Raw genomic sequence first — 24,515 nt, forward strand, 5'->3', positions numbered from 1 at the left:
CCGCCGTCGCCCACCATCCCTGTCAGCAGCAGCATGGTTGTAAGCGTATACAGATAGACAGAACGAGCTCTTCAGGTACGTGTAAAAAACGTCTATCGGTGGCACACTCTGCTATACATCTTCGGCTTATTTTGAGAGCTGATTTCCTGCTTTGCTAAGAGTGAAAGTACACGTACCCCGCTCCTCACTCGCTCGGCAGGCAGCAGCTAAGCACCCCGCGCACGGCTCCCCGCAGCACCGGCCGGCGGGGCACAGGCGGCCCCCCGGAAGCCAAGCGCCCGGGACGGGGCAGGTCGCTCCCCGTCGACGCGGGGCTCAGCGCTGCGCCGCCTCCCGCACCGTGCCCCGGCCGTGCCCACCGCCCGCGGGCACCGCGCTGCCTCGGCTCCCGCCGCTCACCCCCTCCACACCGATCCCCTCCACCCCGAGCCCGAAGATGCTGCGGCGCCGGACCCGGCGGAGCTGCACCGGGGCGGGCTGCCTGCGCAAACGCGCCCGCACCCGGGGCCGGGACACCCCTCCCCCCGCTCCGCCTCAAGGAAAGGCGCCGGCGCGCCGCCCCCCTCCCGCCGGGACCCCGCCGCTCACCTCGGCCGGGCCGGGCTCCGCGCCCCGCGCTGGAAGCCGCCGCCCCGCGGGCACACCGGCCGGCGCCAGGAGAGGGGGGACCCGCGCCCCCAGCACCGCCCCGTACCGCCCACCCCCGCCGCGCCGGCCACTCACCGCGGCGGCACTCGCAGGCTGCCCCTATTGTCCGCCCGCTGTGCCGCCCCGCCCCGCACCTCCGGGGAAGCCCCCGGCGGCGGGAGGAGAAGCGCCTCGGGGGGAGCGGGGCCGCGCTGGGGTCGCCGCCTGCGCCGAGGTGGAGCTGGCGAGGCCGGGAGGGCCCCGCGGGATGGCCCCCGCCGCGGGGTCGGGACGGGGCGGGAGGTGGCGGGACCCCGGCCACCGCGGCCTGAGCTTCGCGCTCGCACCGGCAGAGAAGCCGAGTGGCCCGGGAGTCCCCGCGGTCCCGTTCAGCCACCGGACCCCAGCTCCACACGGCTTCGCCTGTCTGCGAGCGGGGCCGTGGGGTGTTTTCAGCACCCTGAGCGTGCCGGGGCCCGCACTGGTGGGGGGCTTCAGCATGGTTGTGGGGTGGGTGGCAGAGATCAGTGCGGCTCACGAATCCGATATGCTCTTCATACCTTAAAGGTAGTCCTCAAAATGGTGGAAATGTCATTGCACTGCTTGCTTTTGGCCAGGGAAGAGCAGGTTTTCCTCTCGGCCTGTTGGGCTTCGCAGAAGGGGGCAGCTGGCCGAGGGTGTGGGGCAGGAGGCAGGAGAAGCCCAGCCAGCGCCGGGTTATGGAGGGGCTGGAGGGGGGGGAGATGGCTGCCGAAACCCCACCAACCTCCTGCCCAAAAGGTTCAGCGAGGTTGTGGGACTTCAGTGTTTTGCTTTTGCGCTGCTGCTAAGGGCAGCGTGGTGACTGACACAGTCAGTACCAGCCATCACTGGAGTGTGCAGTTTGCTGCCGAAGAAACCCTGACGGCCCCACACTTTATTGTCCCACCAAACAGGAGACTTCCCCGGGTGACACGTGAGGGTGGACTTTGCCCTCTGTTGACAGTGTGATCTCATCTCCGTGCGAGTGAAGGTAAACACGGGGCGAAGCAGCACGGTGGCGCAGATGCAGCGCTACTCCTGACGCTGGGATGTCCGCAGACTCGCGGCCAAGTTTTCAAACGTAGGAAAGTGCTTGTGTGTGTGTGTGTGTACACACGCACACACCAACACAAAGCACTTCTTTTTGTGCTGTGCATAATAACCCTCCTTGTAACGCGTGTTTTTCTCCCATCTGCCGAGCTCTGTTGGCGAGGTCCGCTCCTCTGTAAAATGCACATGACAATGTTTATCTTCCCAGCGCATGCGGCCGATGGTGTTGTGAGGACGGTGTTTACATTTACACATGCAATAGGCTAGATGAAAATTGCCTCGAAAGTACAATATAATAAAAGGGAAATTAACCTCAGTAACACCGCTTCTTGACGAGACTTTGTCCTATTTACTCGTTCCGATATTTCAATTTTCGTATTTACTTTGCTTCAAATCAATAACAGTTCCCCTCCCGAAACCAGGCTTAATTTTGCAGATATAGGCAATCTCGCCTAATTCAATGAGTTGACTCAAGCTTAAAATAAAACAGGCAAATGTCATCACAGGAGTGATTTCTGTCGCAAAGATAGCACACCGATGCTGCTGCAGCAGTTCCTGGTACAGTAATGGTAAGCATTATTCAGCTGCTCTCAAACTCTCCCCAACTTCCCTTGTTGGAACAATAACGTTACAAAGCGGAGATGCGTTAATATTAAACAGCAGAGCATCTACTATTAGCTGTGATGTAATACTGTTGAAGTAATTTCCAGGGAGACAGCAAAACAACAGCTTTCTGTACCATGGAACTGTAACTTTGATTAAGGGCTGCTAAATTAAGCTGAAAGTCCCTTACATAAAAAAAAAACCAACTGTTTCTGTCTGTAATGGATTACCTAATACATGTAAAAAGTGGTACTTTTTCAGCTTTCCCCTGAGGTATGATGAATGCAGGGACGAAAAAGGACTGATGGCAAGCAGAAGACTCGGGTCCGCTTTGCTTGCTGCCAGCTGTCAGAGCCAATGTACCTTCACCTTTTTGCTGTAGGCCAACGCACCGCAAACTGCTTATTTCAGCTACTGTCTCGATGGATCTGTTTTTTAATGAGTGATTTGTCTTACAGAATGAATAATTTATTTTAGCTTTATTTTTTCCTCAGACTCTTCAGCTCTCTGAAGCTCATTGTGTGATACCGTACTGTTTTGTGTTGAACCTGTCACGAAACGTCAGTAACCCTGACATACGTCAGGTGCCTTACCATCAGCTCTCATTTTGGAAGGAATTTTGTACGCATAAATCAGGCCTCTCTACACAGGCACTAATACTGTGACTTCTTAGGTACTCTTTCTGTCACCCATTTTTCACTGTGAATTAAGAGTTCTTGATCATTTTGGGGAAAATTCACACACTTCCTCACAACAGCACCCATACAAAAAAAGATGTTCCTACAGCCACATGGCGATGAACCTGATGTGCTCCAACAGGGACCTGAGCTTTGCCATCAGAGTGAGCTGGTGTCTTTCAGGCATTCAGGGAACATCTAGCCATGTTTCGTCACGGTGTGACTCCCCCAAACCTCCGTCTACTCATGATCAGATGTGTCTCAGGGGCTTTTTTTCTGACGACGCGGCAGGCCCAGGCCACAGCGGCTGAAGATCAAAACGGCCCCAGGCACGGCGGGTGATGGCGAGAGGGTCGGGCAGGTTTCAGGGTCCTCCCCTCAAGCTGGCAGCGTTCGGAAGGTGACGGAAAAGGGCGGGCGAGGACGGGGAGAGAACGCGCCCCTTCCCTTCGGGGCCCCCTCCGCACCTCTCCTCCCTCGTAGCGCGGCCACCGACCGTCTGAGGTGGGTGTCGGGCCGCCGCAGAGAACCACACCCCCCCTGCCCCCCAACCCCGTACGGAGACAAGATGGCCGCCGCCGGCGGGGTCGGACTGCGCAGCCCCTCGGGCTCGCGGGGCGGGGCCGCTGTGCGTCTCCCTGGCAACCGGGCCCCGCGTTGCGGTCGCTGGGGAGAGGCGCCGGAAGGGGCGGGCGGAGGAGCGGCCCAAAGGGGAGGGGGGCGGCCGGGCGTGAGGGGAGGGAGCGGTGGACGCGCGTCCCGCCGGCAGGTGAGCGCTTCCCCCCCCGGGGCTGTCGCGACAGACGAAGGTCCCTGTGGGGTCGCGACCCTTCCTGAGAGACGGAGGGGGGCGGTAATCGTCTGGCCCTGGTTCCCCTTCGCGTGCTGTCTCTCACCTCTCCCTGGGTGGGAGAGGGGCGAAGCCAGCCGGGGTCAGGCTGCGTCGCGACACGGGCGAGGCGCGGGTGGAGGCCCGACAAGATGGCCCGCGAGTAGCGGTGGATCCCAGGAGGAGTGGCAGCCGCCGTGCTGCTGGGCCTCACCGTCGCCTCGCAGATTTGTGTGGGTTGTGTGCCAAGGCGAGAGCCCTTGTGTTGGATCGGGCTGCTGCCAGCCTGCCTCACCTTTGCTTGGTGTTGCTGGGACCAGTAAAGGCGGTGTGTTGGGGAAGCGTCAGACCTGCTGTGCGGAGGAGGTCTGGGGCTGGGAGTCGGGTTCAGCTTGCTGTAACGTTACCCTGCTCCGTGCAGGCTAGGGCTGCTCCATACAGCTCTGCTTTGACGTGTACCGGAGCGAAGGGTCTCCGCTGACCAGAAGTTTGAAGGCATGGTGGTGTCCTGCAATCTCATCGGGTTGTCTAGAATACCTAATTGCGGATTAGAGGGTCCCTGTAGAAAATTTTATTTTATTAAAATTGTGTTATTGAAAATATGAAAGTTTTTGGTACAACTTAATGTAAGCTATTTTTTATGACTCCGTGTTTGTGTATTTCAGAAATCCAATTACACAAAATTAGAAGAGTGTATTTGCAGGCCAGTTAACCGTCATATGAGATGGTCGAACTGTCTGTAGAAACCAAGGGCAAACTGTCAGTCTGCTGTTGTGTTGCTATTCTTTCAATTCTCCTGTAGCAGCATGGATCTGCAAGGCCTAAAGTTCCCAAACCGGGATAAGAATGACACTCTTGGAGTTTTTGTTTGTGGTAGAAGTTATCTTCAGTTTTTGGCTTTGATTCGGTTTTAACTCACCTTCCTGTGGGCGAGTCTTCCGTTGAATCGTCTCTGGCTTCTGAAATGGAACAGTGCAGGGAGTCAGATGGCACAACGAGTCCTGGAGCAGCCCCACCTGCTACCGCAGACTACAGTGGCTGGGTTGGTACCTGTCAGGGTTCCTTGCCATCGGACATGTAGCATACGTTGAAATCTCTTCATAAAGAATCCTGTAGAAAGGATGCTGCGACAGCTGTTGCATGCCGGGGTAGAAATGGGGTTGCAGCATTACAAGTGTTGGCAAAGTAGCCCTGCTTGTGGCAGTGCACCTGATCTCTAAATCTTTGCCAGGCGGTAGCTGTGTGCTTCCCTAAAGACAGAGGTGCAGGCACCTGCATTTGTCCAATGCAGCGTTTCTGGAAGAAGGAGCCCTGAGGGGGGATGTAGCTCGTGTGGCAGGGATGCTGGAACGAGACAAGCTCGGGAAGTAGGGAGCAAGATCAGGGAGCCTGGCAACAGAGAAACAGGTACAGCATTGGGGTTGGCTGCTGGTGAACCTAATGGGGTAGCTTGGAGATGTGGAGGTCAGGTTTTAAGGCCTTTTGAAAATCTTGTGGCGTGTTTGGTTAATGCTATTGCAGCATTTAACACATTTCCCTTTGAAGGGACAATTCTATTCCAAGCTGACTAATCCCTGAACTTTTAAAACCACAACAAGATGGTGTGTGGTACTTGTGAGTCACTGATTGTGAATCATACATATTTCAGTACAAATAAATGAATCCCTTTGTTTCATTTATTTTTGTTTTGGTAGTATCCGGAAGGCCCGGAGAAAGAACATGACCTTGTAGAACTAGGTGTTGTATAAGCACAAGGAAAAAAACCCTGACCCTGCATATACTCTTTTCTATCTGTCTGTTTAAGCTTGATTTCAGCTTGTTTTACCGACTTGAATAAAAATATGTGTGCTTCAAGCTCTGTTAAATTGAAGTCTAACAGTAAACATTTCTGCCTTGTGGAGTTTGACAGTTTAAATAGACTGGGAAGCAAAAAGTGGGAGTGTGATGTAATGCATTATGCCTCCCAGGAAGAGAGAAACCAGCGGGGTGTTAGCTTGCTAGCAGATGTACATCTCCATTTCTAGTCCTGGAAACTGAAGACCTCTTGAAATGCAGTCCCATATCTTAGTTGCAGAAATAGTATTAACTACATTAATATAATTAACGCAAGTAAATAATTAGTAAAGGTGATTTGAAGTTTTAGTTGACTATTCAATGGAAAATTATGTGTAGAGGGAGCAGTAGATGGTGTTACACGTGTGTGTCCCTCTCCCTTGCATGGTGGTTTATGTTCTGAGGAGGGGCGTGTGCCAGAGAAAGGGCTTTTGGCTCGGTGAGATTTTCTTCTGAATCAGCACTTCTCTGCAGTTGCTTTCTGTGAAGCAGTGCTATGAAAATTCACTAGGCTGCAATTGTGAAACTGATTTGTGGAGTGAACTGCAGAAAGACTAAACAGCAACACTGAACCTGCTAATGAGAGCTATCTACCCTTGACTTTCTCAGTTACTATTGTTTGCTTATGAATAGATGTTTTGTTAACTTTGCTTAGTGATTGTATATTGATCAGGCCTAGATCCTGGGAGGCTGGGCTTCACCGCTTGCTTAGAGATGGGGTAAATATGTTGTTATTTGTATAAAGCACAGCGTTCTGTGCATCAACTGGATAGTAGGCTTTTGGCTCTAGACTGTGCGTGCACAAAGGACAACACGCTTCCATTCATGTTTCTTTGCCCCTGTCTTCATTCGTATTACACTCATGGACAATATGAGACAGTGTGTGAAGGGGATCTCGCCAAACAGCACTTGTAAAGGGGGGTGCAAGTAGGTGAGTGCCTGCTGCTGTGGGAAACCTTCAGCCTGCGCTTCGCAGAGGTAGCAACTATGCGTGCTTGGCTTGTCCTCACTCCTTCAGTGCATTTGTTTTACATTTCCGCCTTGCTAGACTTGGCTGTCTTTTTCAAACAAAAAGGGCAAGGATGTAACAAAATATACCAGAGGATGCAGAAAAGTAACTTGAGCCCTCCAGAACAAGACAGACGTCGATAAACTGGAGTGAGTTGAGTAGAGGGATGCCAAGATGGTCAGGGGGCTGAAGCTCTTGTCTGGGGAGGAGAAGTTCAGGTGACTGTTACTTCAGCCTGGAGAAGAGGTGGCTGAGGGGTCACCTAATAGCAGGCTGCCTGTACCGGTGAGGAGGTTATCAAGGAGACAGAGACAGGTGCTTTAGTGTGGTGAAGGGTGGGAAGTTGAGAGACAACAGGTATAAGCTGAAAGAAGAGAGGTTCAGAATAGATGGAAAAAATATAGCGGGGGGGGTGTGGAATTTTTCCTCATGAGGCCAGTCAAGCAGCAAGACGGGATGTCCCGAGAAGCTGTACATCTTTGGAGATTTTCAAAATGTGGCTGGATAAAGGTCTGAGTGACATGGTCTGACCTCGTAGCGTTGAGCAGGAGGCTGGACAAGAGAGCTCCTGAGGTCCCTTCCAACCAGACAGATCGTGTGGTCGTAACAGAAGAGGCTGATGTGGACAGTGGGAGATCTAATGTAAAAAGTGACACCTAGGCGTCATGACTTGAAATGCAGCTTATAAGGACTGTTGGAACAGCCTGAGGTCTGGGGAAATCCTGCTGTGAAGGGTTTCATGGTATCAGTTTATCCCACCACCTGCATGAAAGAGAGAAAAGACAACATAGAGTTGGTAACGTGACTTTGGTTCACTTCCTTGCAGTATAGCGAATCGGGGTTCTTGACAGTGTGTAAGGCATTTCTCTTGGAACCATTTTTTTTTTTGTCTGCAGTCACTAAGTGATCCGTATCAACTCTTCAAAAAAGTTATATACACATAAGTCTTGGAAATAATAAAAAATAAAATGTCTGTGCTCTATGTTTGGTTCTGTAAACATTACCCAGTAAGTGTATGATAGTGATTTCTGTCATTAGTGTATTTAAGGGGAGAGGCGAGTGATGTGCCATTACATGAAAGGCAGATTGGCTGGGAAGCGTGAAAGATCCCTCATAACTGGTGTTCTTGTTCATAGTTCTCCAGCTGACAAATGTGGGGTTTCCGACTGAACCTAAGATGTTATTTTCCTTCATTTTTAAATTAACTTATTTCTTCTAGCTTACTTAAGTTAAAGTGCTTTCTGGATGCCACTTTTCTTCCCCTTTGACTTCTGGTTTGTATTCTCCCCTGTTTTCAACTTCACATCTTTGAACTTTTCTTTACTAACAGGTTGATTCTGCTTGAGGATAATGGCAGGAAAAGTAAAGTGGGTAACTGACATAGAAAAATCTGTTCTAATAAACAACTTTGAAAAAAGAGGCTGGATTCAGGTAGCAGAAAATGAAGACTGGAATTTTTATTGGTAAGTACATTAAAAATACAAATTTCTAAATTAGTGAAGTATTGTGATATCTTATGTTAATACCAATAGTAATATAACAAAATGCGTATTTAAAAATAAAAGGTGCAGAAATTAACATGAATTTACTGCAGTGATCCTAAGAGTGTAACATTGTTTCATTGCTTCTGTGATTTCTCATGCTGTTGCTGGTCCTCTCTTCAGATTTGCATTGTCCAGCTCGTGTATCTGTGCGGGCCTGCGAAAGTCATTGGTGTTCCTCAAGGCAGAAGGTCCCATGCGCATGGATCCATTCCCATGCTGCTGACCTCATGTGTGTTTAAAGTTTGACAAAGGTTTTGTCAGGGAGCGGCAAGTCACCGACCTAGCAAGATATTGATCACTTCTGGGAATGCCAGTGGTAAAAAGCCACGGGAAAGGCTGTACTGCGTGGTTTTTGTTTTGAAATGTGGTACCTGATTTTATTCCTTTTTTTTGTATGTGGTAAGGAGAGATTTTCCTTTACTGTTGGAGGGGATCTGTGGCCTGAGGTGAATCTTTGAATGTATCTTTTCCCAAAATTTTCTGACAAAACAACATAAGCAATATAATCCAAAGAATACACAGTTCCAGTATATGAATATATAAAATATTCTTTTATCAACGTAGTGGAGGCCTGCTGTGTTAACAGAGTCCAGGCTTCTGTAATAAAGGCCCTGAGAACTGTACTTTCCTTCTCTTTCATGATAATGATTTATATGCAGACTAACTATTCAGCATTTATTTAATATTGAGAATGAATGTGAAATTAAATCAAGATAATAGTGCAAGGACGAGAGTAAATAATCTAGCTGCTTATTTGGCATTTGTCTAATACAAGACCGTGAAATGCTGTCCTAGGATTAGCAGAAACAATACTCTTCAAGTAAAGCAAACAATTTATATTGTCCCTTTCGAATACGACAGAATGGCAGTTTATGCTGCCAAATGTACCCTTTGTGAACGACTTCTTTAAATGGGTAAGAATCTAGTAATCTTCTCGTGCTTTTGGAATGCGGCTGGGGGGGAGTGGGGGAACAGGGCACTCATGGAAACTGTTGTGTGACTGGTTGTTTTGTTTTGGGTTTGGTTTTTTTTTTTCCTTCCTGAAATGACAATGTAGCAGACGGATGGCATTCAGGAAATATTCTTAAATTTCCAAAGTGAGATATCTAATACAGAAAATTCTTCATGTCTATGGCCCTGCTTTTATCTGGTGTGAAAGATGAAGTAGATAAGTGATTTGATGAGTTTGTCACTGCAGCCCTCTGACCTGGTGTTCACAGGTGTTTTCAGCGAGATCTCTGGATCGCTGTTTTCAGTTCACATGCTTGAAGTCCCTTACAATCCAAATAGCAAGGTAGTCAGTAGGAAGTTGTTTTGGTGGCTCTTTTAAAGAGGAAAGATGAGTTTCCAGGGAGCAAAGTAATAGATTTAGAAAGCTGCTTCTGTAGTGTTTGGGTGCGCATCAGTCATTTTTGGGCCCTGGTGGGGGTTGATCTGGCTGTCACCAGAGTCCGGTAGGGCCAAGCTGTTGTCGTCCTTTCCTTGCTGTCTGCCCCAATTTCAGTAGCAGTAGAGGGATTAGTCAAACCTGTGGCAGGATTTCATTGGTTTTGCTAATAGAGGTTCAGGGTATGTTGGATTGTCACTGCAGCAAAATATGAGACTATAAAGAAAAATGAGAGAGAAAAGATGAAGTGAATGTAAAGAAAAAATTTCAACTTTGTCATCCTGAGTTGTGTTTCTTGGAAGAAATCATTTGGTATCTGCCTCTTCTTTCAGGATGAGTGTGCAAACAATCAGAAATGTTTTCAGTGTGGAAACCGGTTACCGACTCTCTGATGACCAAATTGTCAACCATTTCCCAAACCATTATGAACTGACCAGAAAAGATTTGATGGTAAAGAACATCAAGCGATATAGGAAAGAACTTGAGAAAGAAGGAAGTCCTCTTGCCGAAAAGGATGAGAATGGGAAATATATTTATTTGGGTATGTGGTTCTCATTATCAACATTAATCTTTTTTCCTCTGTGGTCAATAACCTGGAATTGAGCTAGCTTTTCTGTGCATAAAGCTTTTCTGTGCATAAAGCACTGAACCTCTAAGTGTTAGAACATTAACATTCCTGCCTCACCAACCTAGTGGCTTTCTATGATGGAGTAACAACAAGGGTGGACAAGGGAAAACCTATGGATGTCATCTATCTGGATTTTTGTAAAGCTTTTGACACGGTCCCCCACAACATCCTTCTCTCTAAATTGGAGAGCCATGGATTTGATGGGTGGACCGTTCGGTGGATAAGGAATTGGTTGGATGGTAGCAGCCAAAGGGTAGTGGTCAATGGCTCAATGTCCAGATGGAGACCAGTGACGAGTGGAGTCCCTCAGGGGTCCGTACTGGGACCGGTGCTGTTCAATATATTTATCAATGACACGGACAGCGACATCGAGTGTACCCTCAGCAAGTTTGCAGATGACACCAAGCTGAGTGGTACGGTCGAGACACCAGAAGGACAGGATGCCATCCAGAGGGACCTGGACAAGCTGGAGAGGTGGGCCTGTGTGAACCTCATGAGGTTCAACACGGCCAAGTGCAAGGTCCTACACCTGGGTCGGGGTAATCCCCGGTACCAATACAGGCTGGGGGATGAAAGAATCCAGAGCAGCTCTGCTGAGAGGGACTTGGGCGTACTGATAGACAAAAGGCTGGACATGAGCCGGCAATGTGCGCTGGCAGCCCAGAGGGCCAACCGTGTCCTGGGCTGCATCAGGAGAAGCGTGGCCAGCAGGTCGAGAGAGGTGATTCTGCCCCTCTACTCTACTCTGGTGAGACCTCACCTGGAGTACTGCGTTCAGCTCTGGAGCCCTCAGCACAAGAAGGATATGGAACTGTTGGAGCGGGTCCAAAGGAGGGCTACAAAAATGATCCGAGGGCTGGAGCACCTCTCCTGTGAGGACAGGCTGAGAGAGCTGGGCTTGTTCAGCCTGGAGAAGAGAAGGCTGCGGGGAGACCTGATTGCAGCATTTCAGTACTTTAAGGGAGCCTATAGGAAAGATGGGGACAATATTTTAGTAGAGACAGCAGTGACAGGACGAGGGGTAATGGTTTTAAACTAAAACAGGGTAGGTTTAGGCTGGATATAAGGAAGAAATTCTTTACAATGAGGGTGGTGAAACACTGGAACGGGTTGCCCAGAGAGGTAGTGGAGGCCCCATCCCTGGAAACATTCAAGACCAGGTTGGACAGGGCTCTGAGCAACCTGATCTAGTTAGTGGTGCCCCTGCTCGCTGCGGGGGGGTTGGACTAGATGACCTCTAGGGGTCCCTTCCAACCCAAAACTTTCTATGATTCTATGATTAAAGAGACTATCTTGAAATGCTCTGTACCTGTCGATGAAGTAATGTGCACTCTATCCTAAAATGGTTTGCTGCATGCTGCAAAAGTAGCAGCCTTCTTTCTCTGTCTTCACCTTTTCCCTCACCTCAAACCTGCCATTACAGCATAGGGAAATACAAGAATTGGGGAAGTGATAAAAACAGTAGTAGTGAACATTTTGAAAATGTAGTATTTCATATTAAGCTTTTCGCAAAGCTTGCTTTGAAGGATAATGGCTAATATTTTACAAATTCAGAGGAATAGAGGAGATGCCACTTGTTCAGGATCTTTGTTGAAATTAGAGACAGAGCAGGAATAAAGGATTGAACATTTCTGTTTCCCTGTCATATAACCACAGCGCTAAGGCCTTCTTCCTCCACTGTGTGCTCACTAGTATTCAGTGGTGTTCAAGGAGGAGAACAAATCCAGTTTGCATGCACGAAAGTTGTATTTAGACTTAGTTTTGTAAGTAGTAAGGTCCTTAAAGAATACAGAGTTTAACAGTGCAGCATTAGCTGAAGCAACATTAGATGAAGTAATAATGAAATTAGTATTTTTAAATGTAGGAGTACAGAAATAGATTTATGACTAGACTTTTTGTGTTTGGGGGGGAGTCTAGGGAAGGAGAGGGGTTGTTTGGTTGAGGTTTTGTTGGTTTTATTTTGTTGTTTTGTTTTGGGTTTGTTTTTAATTATTTTGAAGAGGGGAAAATGTGGAATTAAGGTACTTTTGCAGTAAGATTAGTGATGAAACCAAAGGGTGCTGGAACTGCATGTGAGGCAGGTTTGGAGTTTCTTTAATTCAAAAGTGAAACAACATTATCTGAAAATCTTTTACTTGAGCAAAAACTAAAATAAAATTTTGTGGAAAGGCTCTAGACAGAACTGAAGGAACAAACTCTTCAGAGGAAAAATTTTGGGGAAGTTGGAGAACAAGTAATGGCTGCTAGAATATAAAATTTAACAAAACCAAAACAAAACACCCCCACCCCAAAATCCCAAACCAAACCAGCAATAGATCAGGAGTGAGGAGAGTCAAGTTGCTTTGGAGGTCAGAATGCCTTGGAGTGAAACAGAGGTGGGGATATGTTGAGCTGATTTACCTCTTGTGAAAGTGGAATGAAAGCACTGTTCATCCATGTGGGAAAGAAGCAGTTTTGTATGGATGGAAGTGCAGATAATCTGACAGCAAAAAGCAAGAAGTGCTTTTCTTTAGATTTCATTAAGCATGGTAATGCTGATTGTGGGAGCAAATAAGAATGACTAATGGGAGCTACATGGAAAGTAAAAATTACCACATCTAAAGGGGAAGCAACATCAAAGTTCACATTTTTGCGTGCACAGAGGATGATAAGGTGGTTAGCAGAACGGTAAAAGCTGACACGGGAAATTGAGAAAGTTCGATAAAGTTAAGTTGCAATGGTATATAATACTCTAATTTCACAGCATATAAGCAGCAGAAGAAAATTGATGCATGTGAATTAAAATCTATTAATCTGCAGTTAGCAGCAGGCAATATTTTGCAATTGTTGGTTTAAGTAAAAACTACAATCTAGAATTTAAAGAGATAAAAAGCAACGTGAGTCTTAATGAAGGTGGATCGTGCCAGACTGGAAAACTGAAAAGACAGAAATTTTTTTTTAGTCTATATGTGTCGATAGCCTTGTCAAATTTAGTGTCCTTAATTGTGCACCTTTTTTTTTTTTTCCCCCTTAACTCAGATTTTGTTCCTGTTACGTTTATGCTTCCTGCCGATTATAATCTCTTTGTTGAAGAATTCAGAAAAAATCCCTCCAGCACGTGGATTATGAAACCTTGTGGCAAAGCTCAAGGAAAAGGAATATTTTTAATCAATAAACTCTCCCAAATTAAAAAATGGTCTCGAGATAGCAAAACATCTTCGTAAGTTCTTAAAATCCCAAAGCTTTATTGTACTTTCTATAATGAGGTTAACTACATCAACGTGCCAATTGTCTGATACATGGGAAAAGTATGCCATTATTTTTGCTTTGTCATTATATAGTTGGTTTTGCATTTAATTTCAGTTGTTATATGACTTCCTCTTTCAAATGGGTTTTATTACGATTTGTTTTGGTATGAGGAGGCACAGAGAACTGTTCAATTAATTATGCTTTATAAAAATCCTTTCAGTGTTGTTGGGGAAAAAAATTGCACAGAAGTAAATTGTTCTGCTTCATAGTGTTAAATAACAGGAAGCGAGAGAAAAATCTTTCCCTAAGCAATTTCAGTAATTTTATTTAATATGTATTCATTCACTTTTTAAATTGGTACAAAGGAAGAATGCATTTATATGAAATAAATACATTTTCTATTTGGAGCACAAAATAATACACCTCACGTTGGTGATCTGCTTCCAAATGGATGAAACAGATTGGCAATAGATGTTTTTCTCTGACTAGTACAAGTTTTGATCACTCAACTAATGCTATTTTTTTCCCTGTTATAAAGTGACTGGCCAAATATCACTTGAGTCTTTTGTTTTGTGTTCTGTTTGACTTGGAATCTGAACAACATCACAAGCTGAAAGTTGTCTTAGATTTTTCACAGTGGTTTGCAATTGCACACCAAGCATAAATAGAAATATTCAAGGAGTATAAGACCTTGACTAATGAAGGTAATGTAATATGTACTCTTTGCTTGTCTGAACCATGCCAAGCTCTAAATGATGTCCAAGGAAAATGCTAGCTTGTAGAGCTGCATTCTGAATGGCTCAGTCAGCAGCCCTGTTAGCTTCAAAACTGAGTTTAAATGGTTAATTGATCTTGGTCATCTGTTTAGAATTTTTAACTTCTTTTGGTATATCATGCCTGATGCCAAGTGTGTGTTGTTAACCGCTGCAACTTTATACATTGTCTTGGCAAAAGATGCAAGATTTCAGTAAAGAAGACGACGACTTATCAGATTATGTCTTTGCAATTGTCACAGTCTGAAATATGATCTGTGTTTTTCAGGTTTGTATCTCAGTCTTCCAAAGAAGCCTATGTGATTTCGCTCTATATCAACAATCCATTACTTATTGGTGGAAAGAAATTTGATCTTCGTCTATATGTTCTAGTATCTACGTATCGTCCGCTGAGATGTTACATGTAAGATCAATGTATTTGTATTTTGTTTTGAGGGAATGTTTAATGTAGTCAAAATAGTGTTGCGCTTGTGCAAAGAAGTTTAACATGTGCATGGTATCCTAGGAGGCACTTTTCCTTGTTTCTTACTGGGTTTTAACACATTTTAATGCCTTTTTGCATTTAAGGTATAAACTTGGATTTTGCCGGTTTTGCACAGTTAAATATACACCAAGTACAAGTGAATTGGATAACATGTTTGTACATCTTACAAATGTTGCCATTCAGAAACATGGGGTAAGTGCACTGAGTTCTAGGGTGGTGTTTTGTAGCAAGACTGATTTTTTTTTTTAAATTGTCCCCAAAACTTGGAATAAAAAGGTTTTATTTGTCATGTTGTTCATCATCTTGCAATTAAAAAACTTCAACTTGAACTTACAAATAAATAAATTTCAGAAGACTGCAGATCAGAAGTATGCGAGATAATGAGTTGCAGTTCTGTAATAGACTGAAATCTTCAGTATTGGCTTGCAGTAGTTGAAAGCGGTTTTTTTTTTTCCAAGTCTCTGTCATTTAAATGCTAATATACTCCCCTAGCAATTGATTTCATGAGCAGTGGAATTAATGAAGCCTGGTTCCTGTGGATTTGTATTTTATGACAGCACTTTAATATCACCTTCCTGATCTCCCCTTCCCCCTCTCTTCCATGCAGTTAATTCAGCTTTCGTATTTCCAGCCCTTATTTGTCACTTTTCAGCTTCTTCCTATGTTTCCTGCACCGCCCCACCTTCCTTCTCTGGGTCCGAAAGGGAATGTGCAGGTGGGAGCTTGGAGATAAATGCTTGCGACCTGGCCAGCTAGTGGCTTCCTCTCGAATGGTCAGAGGTGGACTTCTGCCTGCAGAGCAGTTCTGTCCTGTGATTTGCCATTGATATTCACAAAACGTGTGGAAACCTGATAGCTTTGACAGCCCTTCCCTATGTCAAAATAGGCTGAAATTCACCAGTGGGAGGAAAGGCTAGTGGGTCAGGGGTGATCTGAACAGATGGGCGTACAGAACCACTGCCCAAGCCTTGTTTCTTCAGGGAATCCTTTTGATGATGATGACTGTCCCTTTTGCATTTTTAGCGGATGTCTATGATGTATAAACCATGCCTCTGTTACACTAATTAAAACTCTATTGTCGCGCTTCCTAATTTCATGGGGTTTATTTTAAGAGTTTGGAAAATAAATGTGTATGTATATACAGGTGCACGTACACTCATGCATGTATATTCATATGCCTGTATACACACACTCATACATAAGATACTCATAATGTATATTAAATTGCAACTTTGCTAAATGTGCCTTGTCTGTTATTGTTCTGCAAGATAAGCAGCACAGCAGAACTCCTTTTATCTGGATATTCCTGTGACAACAATGTGAATTATAGATGTTATTTACGGTGGTAGTTATAAGCCAGGGTGAGTGTCAAAATACGACATTTTTCAGTACTACAAACATGTTCTTGTTCAGGTGCTGATTTGTGAAATGCTTCAAACACATTATGGTTTGACAGGGCACACTGAGAATTAGTTGTGGTGAAAGCAGATCCCATACAACTTGGAGCATAAATCAGGTGCGGTTGCCAGTAATGGTGAACAAGGCATGTGATATGCTGCCTATCCTGTTATTATGCACCCTTCCATCTTCTCTGCCAGTTAAAGGGTGGCCTTGAAGATTCCTCCCAAATAAAAGTAGAAGTGAAAGTAGTAGTGAGGTCACTTTGAGAGAAGAAAGCATAACAGGAATGGGTATAGAAGTAGCAGCTTAAAAATGTAGAGTAATTTCTAGAGTATTTGAAAAACTTTTTAGAAATTCTGAACCACTAATATGTGTTGAGTTTTGCAGAAAGAAGTGAGAGAAGTTTAATGTAAAGCCACTCTGTCAATCCCCTCTCTCCTTCTGTTTTAAACGTGTCTGTAACTTTGGAGGCACTTAGGCTGTACAGTTTTAGAAAAAGAACCTAATTTGGACCATCAAGTGATTTATCAAAATTATGATGAGGTCTGGAAAAATTGTTTTAAGTTCTAGCTGTTAATCTGTATCCTAAGCCCTACGTGAACTGTAGAGTTCCAGTGTGCTCATACCCTACAAGCTCATGGGAAATCATCCCTAATTTGAAAAGCGTACAATTCAGTATGGGGAGAGGGAAAGGGTAAAATGAAGTCAGTATACCCATCGTAATGTTTGTGCTGGAAAATACAGTCCTAAGTCATTATTTACTGCATGTATAATACAAACAAAACAACAGTAATTCTTCTACTTATTTTTGTTAGTGATCTTCTAAGTGGCCTGCAATATTCTACTTTGTTTTAGTATTTTTAATTTAATAGCTGTAATTGTGTAAAGCTCTAGCCAGTGTCTGGGTAGATTCTGCAATCTATTTTGATTTGAGTACTTGTTCTGAAATGCAAAGAGTTGAGACTTTGATCTCTTGTTCACTTGCTGGAATCTGGTCTCAAGACGTTTTTTCCATGCAGCAAGTCCTGAGAACCATGTTTCAGATCTTTATTTGTACAGTCCAGTTTTCCAAATTTACTAAGGAGGGAGCTGTAGAAAAAGCCTAAAAATAGATAGATGCTTCTCTGACCTTGTCTCAGAGGGTGACAGATTTCATTCTTCTGACAACTTTGTTCTGCGCTATGCATTCAGTGTTTTATCGTTTAGCAGGCATACAATCATTAATCCTTAGAAATGCTCTGAGGAGAACCTTTATAAGGGGACAGAGCATTTGTTCTGAGAGTTATTCGAGGCTGAATGTGTGTCTTTCCATCAGTAAGAATACCCTCAGTTTGCTTTTGTCTTTCCATTTAAAGAGAATATTGTGCAGAGCCTTGATAGCCTCTGAAAAGACAAATATAAGGAAACCTCCTTTTTTTTCCCTGTTCTGTGTCACTAGCACTTAGTGGTTTTTCCTATATCAAAATTGTGAATTACCTGAAAAACTAACTTTTACAAATAATGCAGGTGTCATTTCACTGTCCTCTTGAACATAACTGTTGTCAGTAGCACTATTAAGGAAATACTGTGTCTGCCTTTTGGGAAACAGACAGGTCGCATTTTAAATGAATAAACACAGACAAGCACTTTCCAGTGCTGCATTTTAAAATAGCTACCTTAAGTAAGTAATAGCTACATTTCACTGAGTTATTTCTCCCTTATCCCCAGAGGAGGAAAGAGTTCTAATTCTTTCCTTTCACGTTTTAAAACTTGTCTTTCCCAATCATAAATTATATTTTACCATGAAACTGTCAAAGTACAGTTGGGTTTTCTTCTTCTAAGAAAGATTTATTACTTGATTTGCAGTGTGTCATATAAACATATACAGCTATAATAAAAACAGTTGTTTATATAAAGGGCAGTTCAAAGTCATGCTGAAGACTTCGTGAAGCTGTAAAATAGAGTAAAAGCGACTTGCTGAGTTTGTTTGTAGAGCGACACTTGTATGTAAATATAAGTGGGCTTTTTGTGTAAAAGAAACAAAACTGCTGAACAACTTCAAAATCTTAGACTGAATTAACTCCTTAACTCTTCAGGATGATTACAATCATATCCATGGAGGCAAGTGGACAGTGAGTAACTTACGCCTGTATCTGGAGAGCACCCGTGGAAAGGAAGTCACAAACAAATTATTTGATGAAATTCACTGGATAATTGTGCAGTCGCTGAAGGCTGTTGCGGTGAGTACTGTTCGTGGAATGCTGCCAGTGATGGCATTACAGCTGTGGGCTTCTCCTAACAGTGAAAGCGAGTTCACCATCAAACCCCCTGAAATCTGTTTCCTGCTGTTTGAGTGATGATGTTGATGTGGGTTCCTGCGATTCTGTTATCTCTTGATTTCTCCGAGCTGAGTGAACTTGAATCGGGTGGGTGGGAGAGCTCTCTGTGCATACTGGAGAAGTGAATGAATCTCTTTCCTTGAGGGCTCTGTGAACCCTTTAATATGACTTGATACTGCCCTTGTGAATAGCGTTAAACTCTGCCAAGTCACATGATGTCATTTCAGCAATAACAAATGTGTCAAAGAAAAAATAGCTCTGGAGGACAGTTTATCAAAGAAAACGTAAGGGTATTAGTTCAGCAGAGTTACATAACTTACGTTCAGCTCTTTTAGACACAAGTTGCATGACTCTTATCATGACTCATAAAAAAAAAAAGAAAAGTAGCAATCAAGTGTTTGGGTATTATCCCATGACGACATTAGAGAGCAGGTATCACTGCCTGGGTCAGCTGGGGTGACTGAAGAGCTCGCTGTCCTGTTCTGAAGTGCATGGTCCAGCCATCTTTTTTGGGCTGGTCCTGGCGCCGTCGTGAGCTGAATCAGCTCACTCGCCCAACTGACAATTGCTATCTTGCTTAAGTGATGGGTTAGTATTCTGCCAGTGTATTAAGCTGAATCGCCTCACTGAAGGTGACACCAGAATCAGCATGAGAACGAGGGACAAGGTCATCAAGCTGGAATCAGTGGGAGGTGGGGAAGCGTGGCTCGACTCGGCCTCCGCTGGGTAATCATATTTGAAACCAGATATGAGAAGAAAAGGGGTTTCATCTAAATGTTAGCAGCACTTTAAAAGAGAAGAGAAACAGTGTTGAGAATTATTGAGCATGAAATGTTTTGGTCCTCTGTCTTTCTGACAATGGCAGATGTAGTGAGAGATGCTTGTTCCTCCTTCCCCCTTTCACTCCCCGAAGAACTGAAAAGTTTTCATTATTGGTTTAGGGGAAAATGTCTCACTAACCCGTTACAAAGGTTTCTTTAAAAGATCTGATGAGATTTGCATCGATGAAAAGTCTTACCATGCATACTGCAAATGTTTAGCAGGTGCTGGAAAACTACTGATTCTCTAGAGGATATGCATCCAAGTACAACTGGGTCCTTGCTCTCACCTGGTTTTTGCGATCATAGTTGGCTTGAGCTCATTACAATTTTAAACTGTATCTGGTAATTGTTTGACCTCAAATTTCTGCAGTTACAGCAGCATAATAAAAGTCTTTGAATAAGGCTCCTTTCTCTGAAGTTTAAAGAATTCATAATTATGTGAAGCTGTGTTATGTAAATTTTAAAACTCCCTGATTTCTCCTGATGCATGCAGACTTTAAATATTGTTATTACTTTTGCAAAATATGAAAACACTTTTATTTTCCACCTGGAAATATAATGGAAAATTAATCTAACTTAGGACTTGTCATTAATGCAATCGTTAATATTGAAACATTTACTTCCAACTTGGAAAAAAAGGACAATCCTGAGCTTACTGGTTGGCAAGCTTATGTTAGAGTTACAACACTAAAAACTGTTGTAGAAGATTCATAATGTGATTGTATATGATTTCTAGCAAACTGTGTAATTTAGTTACTATATTGTTGATTTTAATATGTTTTTTTGTTTTGTTTTTTTTAGCCTGTAATGAATAATGATAAACACTGCTTTGAGTGTTATGGATATGACATTATCATTGATGACAAGCTTAAACCATGGCTAATTGAGGTAAAGTTACATAAAATACTGGAAAAAAAAATTAAGTAGATTTCAATGTAGTCTTTCCTCTTTTGAAATAATATCTTTTGTTTGTCAGGTAAATGGATTAAGAAAAATGTTGGAAAGTAAGATAGGCCGTGTGATCACCAAGCTAACGTGTGCTTTTGTTTCCTGTTTGTTTGGTGTTTCTACTTGTGTCTATTTGTTTGTGGCTTTCTGTTTTGTCTTTTAAACCCAGTGCATTGGTACAATTGGACTCGAGAGGCAGTCTGAATGCTAGCAGCCCTGTTAGGTACTGTGTCAGTAGCTGGAAAATTGGCATTGGCTCGATGGAGCATAGCATCAGACTGAGGTTTTAAATGCTGCTATGGCCTTAAGTTGCAGGTTGGGAGGAAAGAAAAGGGGTGCACATAGGATAACTTGGATATTTGGAAGACGCTTTTTTTTCACATAAATTTCTCTCTAGTGTATTAACTTCGGATCTGTATGTTCAATGTAAATTTTATCCAGCCCTCTTCCTTCTCAATCTAATTAGAAGAGAAAGATCAAAGGCAAATGGACTTTATAAAAAAATCTATTTATTGTTCTGATACCACTGCTCCATAAGAGATGTGGAACATCAGAGATCTGTTAAATGAATCCGAGTTTTGATTAAAACAAGATGCAATACAGTGCTTTGAATCGAGAGCACATATGTGTTTCTCCAACTCACAATTTAACAGGGAGAACATCAGTAAAAGCTATTTACCTAGGAGAAACCCACAGGTTTCTGCATATGACAGCTGTTGGAGTGAACCAGGCAAATGGTAAGCACTAAAGTTAGGCATTTTGGTATCCATGTAAGCTTAGAAAATGAATCAAAAATCTATAGCTTGTCTGATTAACGCTGGTGAATCTAGTCTCAACAAAAGTCTTCAGGCTGACGCTGCAGACACTTAGTGGTATGGTGCTTTTGGTTGTAAGTAAAATGAAAAATGCCCAGTGGGGGATTCCTTACAGTGTCTGAGGAACTGAAAGATGTGCTTTGAGACACTGAGTCTTAATTTCCCAAACAGCACATGTAGTCATCACACATGCTGTTTGGAGAACTATATAGCACGCAAAAAGTTGATGCTGACTTTTTTTTCTGTTGTAGGTTAATGCTTCCCCTTCTCTTACTTCCAGTACTGCTAATGATCGCATCTTGAAGTATAATCTTATTAATGACACACTTAACATTGCTGTGCCTAATGGGGAAATTCCAGACTGTAAATGGAATAAGTCTCCACCAAAAGAGGTTCTTGGCAATTATGAAGTCTTGTAAGTTTTATTGATGTTCTATATCAATGCAAATGTTTTTCAGTCGCCTCACTTTTTTAATGTGTAATGTAGACCACAGAGATAAGGTGAACTTCATTCTGATGTGAAAAATGGGCACGAAGTACCATTTCAGTTTTGGAGCTGCAACAGCAGTGTTGGAGGTGGGAGTGTGTTAAAGCAGAGCTGCCCCATCTCATCTCCAGAGGGAATGTTACTTGTCTGATAAGCCCCTGCCTGCACCTTCTGAGCTTCCAGCAGCAAGGTTTGAGGTATAGAGGCAAGGAGAGAGTTTCTTTTACATGTGTAGAACTTTAATTGTATTGAGTGTAATATATAGATGGTAGTTAAATAGATATAAAAGCTATTTGATACAAACTTTCATTTCATAGAAATGATGCCATTTGACTCCTGTGATTCACGGATGTAATAATGAGTTGTCAGATATTTTTAAAATTCCCCAATCTGTGTTACAAAGGGAGAAATGAAGGAGATGAGATCTTTATATAGGAGTGTCTGAAGGATTTATCTAGGATTGATTGGTCTTATGCAGAGGAACACTGATTTAAATACCGTATTGATGATAGTTTCTTGTATTTCTGAGAAAATGTTCAGATAGGTTCTCTAGCGCTAGCGATATGATTGTTCAGTATGTCAGGAATGTACGAAGTTGATCCACTAGTTCATACTGATCTTAAATACTCTTTCTAGATACTAATAAAGACAGTTAAATATGTGGATGTTGGATTTAAGTTCTAATGAATGTTACATACATGGTAGCTGTGAATACCTATACAGTAGTGTAACTAAGTATATATTATGACTGTTGTACAAAATATTGTAGTGTTATCTTTTGATAATTACACTTATGCATCTATAGCAAATTTCTGCTTGGAATTTGCGTAGCAGCTGAGAGGTGAGTATATGCGGAGGTTGTCTGAGGCCAGAATGGGCTTAGATATTTAGAGAACTACTTGTCACTGTGGTTAAGTGTTACAAAATACATGTCACGCAATGCATTTAATTTAAGCACGCTGTTGTTTGTTCACCTCATTCTTTCTCTACTCACTCTCTGATGCAACAGTGGAGTTTTTTTAACGCTGCAGCTTACAATCCTCAGAAGCAATGGCTTAAGACTTTATTAAAACTGCCAGCTGTCTGATGTTCCTGCTTAACCACAGACCTACGTAGTGAGGAGAAATACAGAAATGCGTGTGAAATTTCACAAGCATAAAATTTCACAAACTCAGGAGTTAAACCAGAGCTGCCAGATGATTTGTTTCTTTCACAAAGTAGCTGAAGATATTTCATTTGATCTGTATTATAACATCATGTGGTAGTATATTTCCTTGAATAATAGCTGCATATCAGATTATGCATGTGTAAATCTGTGTGTAGAACAACTTGTATTAAATTTCAGTGCTAGAAATTAAGCAAAATAGAATATAGAGGACCCACCCCTGTTTGTGTAGTCAATAGCAGGACAAGGCACTGAACAGGTTATCTTCTTTTCAGGTACGATGAAGAGATGGCACAAAGTGATGGGCCTGATCGTGACTTGCGAAGTCGTTCTGGGCAATCAACTGGAGTAAAAGGAAATCGAGCAAGAGATTCGGGAAAGCCTGTACTAACCACCTGGAAGTGATGACAGAAAAAACAGCTGCACTCTTGGTAGGAAGACATCATGAATAAAAATGCAGTTCTTGAACAGATTTCTCTATTTTCCTGCATTGCATGTGGGAAATATTAAAAGAGGACGATACAGCCTTTGAAAAGAAGCAAAACAAATGTTCTAAAACCAGGAACTGTGCTAGATATACACTGACTTGATGATTATTACAATAATATATATAGTATGTATATATGGTTATATATATATATACACTTTGTATAAACTAATATTATTTCAGTAATGATTAAGCACTGTCTTTATAAAGATGACAACTCAAAATATACATTCTGAAAGAAAACCCTGGCTGTTCTGGGTTTATTTCCTACAGTAGCCTGTCCCTAACTCCCTAGAATAAATGAGGTGTGGATTCTGTAAGAGGGTGGTAGTGGTGAGTGTTGATATTGTCACAGTGATGGTTCAGATTCTTGCTAGTAAAAGAAGAGTAACATGGAATTGAGCTATTGTCAGTTAATGCAGCTAATGATTTATATCCAGTATTAAGAAATTGAAAAGCAACTCTCTATATGCTGAGGGTGTTTTTTTTCCATTTCCTTTAAGTGTTTTGCGTTGCTAACTCTTTAAAGGTAGAAAGTTTCATGGACTGAGGGAGGGTTTCAGACGGGACATTGATGCGTTATTTCACTAGCCATTAATTTTTATTTCAAGATGATGCATGTCTGTGGAAAAACAGACAGAACAACTAAATACTCTAATAAATCTCATTGGTTGAGGCTGATGATAAATCCTTATTTGCACCAGAATCTCTTTGTGTATTTATGCATGCATATAAGTACAATATCTGTCTATTTTTGTCTACTTTGTGTGCACCATAACAAAAATATTGTTGCATGTGGTAAGCTATTTCTGGTAGCTCTGATAACAAAAGTTGTGATGATTAGCTACCAAAATGTATAAAGCAAAAGTGAAAAATAAGTAATTTGGTCCTCTAATAGCATAGCATATAAATAAACTAGTTGGGTCTGTGGCTGGCTATTGCTCCCACTTGCATTTCCACTAGTTATTGGGTAGTTATTTACAAATGTACAGTTCTGGTTGTCTTTAGTCTCCTTCCTCCACCTCCTCCTTTTTTTCTTCTTTTTGATGATGGAGTATTGTGGAGAGAAAGACGAAGGAGGCTGAGGGTTGCAAATGTCCATGTAACCATAATACACTGTAATCTGGATGCCGCTAGTGCGGTGATAACCTCTGCCTGCCGCAGCACGCTATGTGCTCTGCCCTCCTGTGTGGCAGGCCACTAAAGTGCATGCAAAGTAAACTTAACCTTTCCCAAAAGTGTTGAGTTTCTTGAACACATCGAACAGACCACCTGCACCACAGAAAATGTCAGTCCTTTTCCTGCTTTTGAAGGTCCTCCTAGAAGAGCACAGCTGTTCGCAAAGTGCAGGGTTTGAGACAGCTGGTGCTGATGACTCTC

The 24,515-nt window shown here is 43.1% G+C and overlaps 1 protein-coding gene across 3 annotated transcripts; it reads left to right on the top strand.

Moving 5' to 3' along the window:
- The first annotated feature begins 53 nt into the window (after positions 1 to 53).
- On the top strand, positions 54 to 24,118 carry TTLL1 (TTL family tubulin polyglutamylase complex subunit L1). 3 transcript variants are annotated; one of them, XM_075443507.1, is made up of 10 exons: positions 54 to 75; positions 7,980 to 8,112; positions 9,913 to 10,121; positions 13,227 to 13,407; positions 14,478 to 14,612; positions 14,777 to 14,885; positions 18,170 to 18,313; positions 20,035 to 20,121; positions 21,248 to 21,411; positions 22,924 to 24,118. In XM_075443507.1, the coding sequence occupies exons 2-10, from the start codon at positions 8,000 to 8,002 to the stop codon at positions 23,051 to 23,053; spliced, it is 1,272 nt and encodes a 423-aa protein (XP_075299622.1). In that variant the 5' UTR covers positions 54 to 75; positions 7,980 to 7,999; the 3' UTR covers positions 23,054 to 24,118. The 3 variants fall into 3 exon arrangements, with proteins under 3 accessions (XP_075299622.1, XP_075299614.1, XP_075299606.1); XM_075443499.1 differs by lacking the exon at positions 54 to 75 and adding an exon at positions 3,413 to 3,482; XM_075443491.1 differs by lacking the exon at positions 54 to 75 and adding an exon at positions 3,686 to 3,747 and having other exon boundaries at positions 22,924 to 24,117.
- The last annotated feature ends 397 nt before the right edge of the window (positions 24,119 to 24,515 follow it).

This window comes from Opisthocomus hoazin, chromosome 1 (assembly GCF_030867145.1).
Source record: "Opisthocomus hoazin isolate bOpiHoa1 chromosome 1, bOpiHoa1.hap1, whole genome shotgun sequence".
Lineage (NCBI taxonomy): Eukaryota > Metazoa > Chordata > Aves > Opisthocomiformes > Opisthocomidae > Opisthocomus > Opisthocomus hoazin.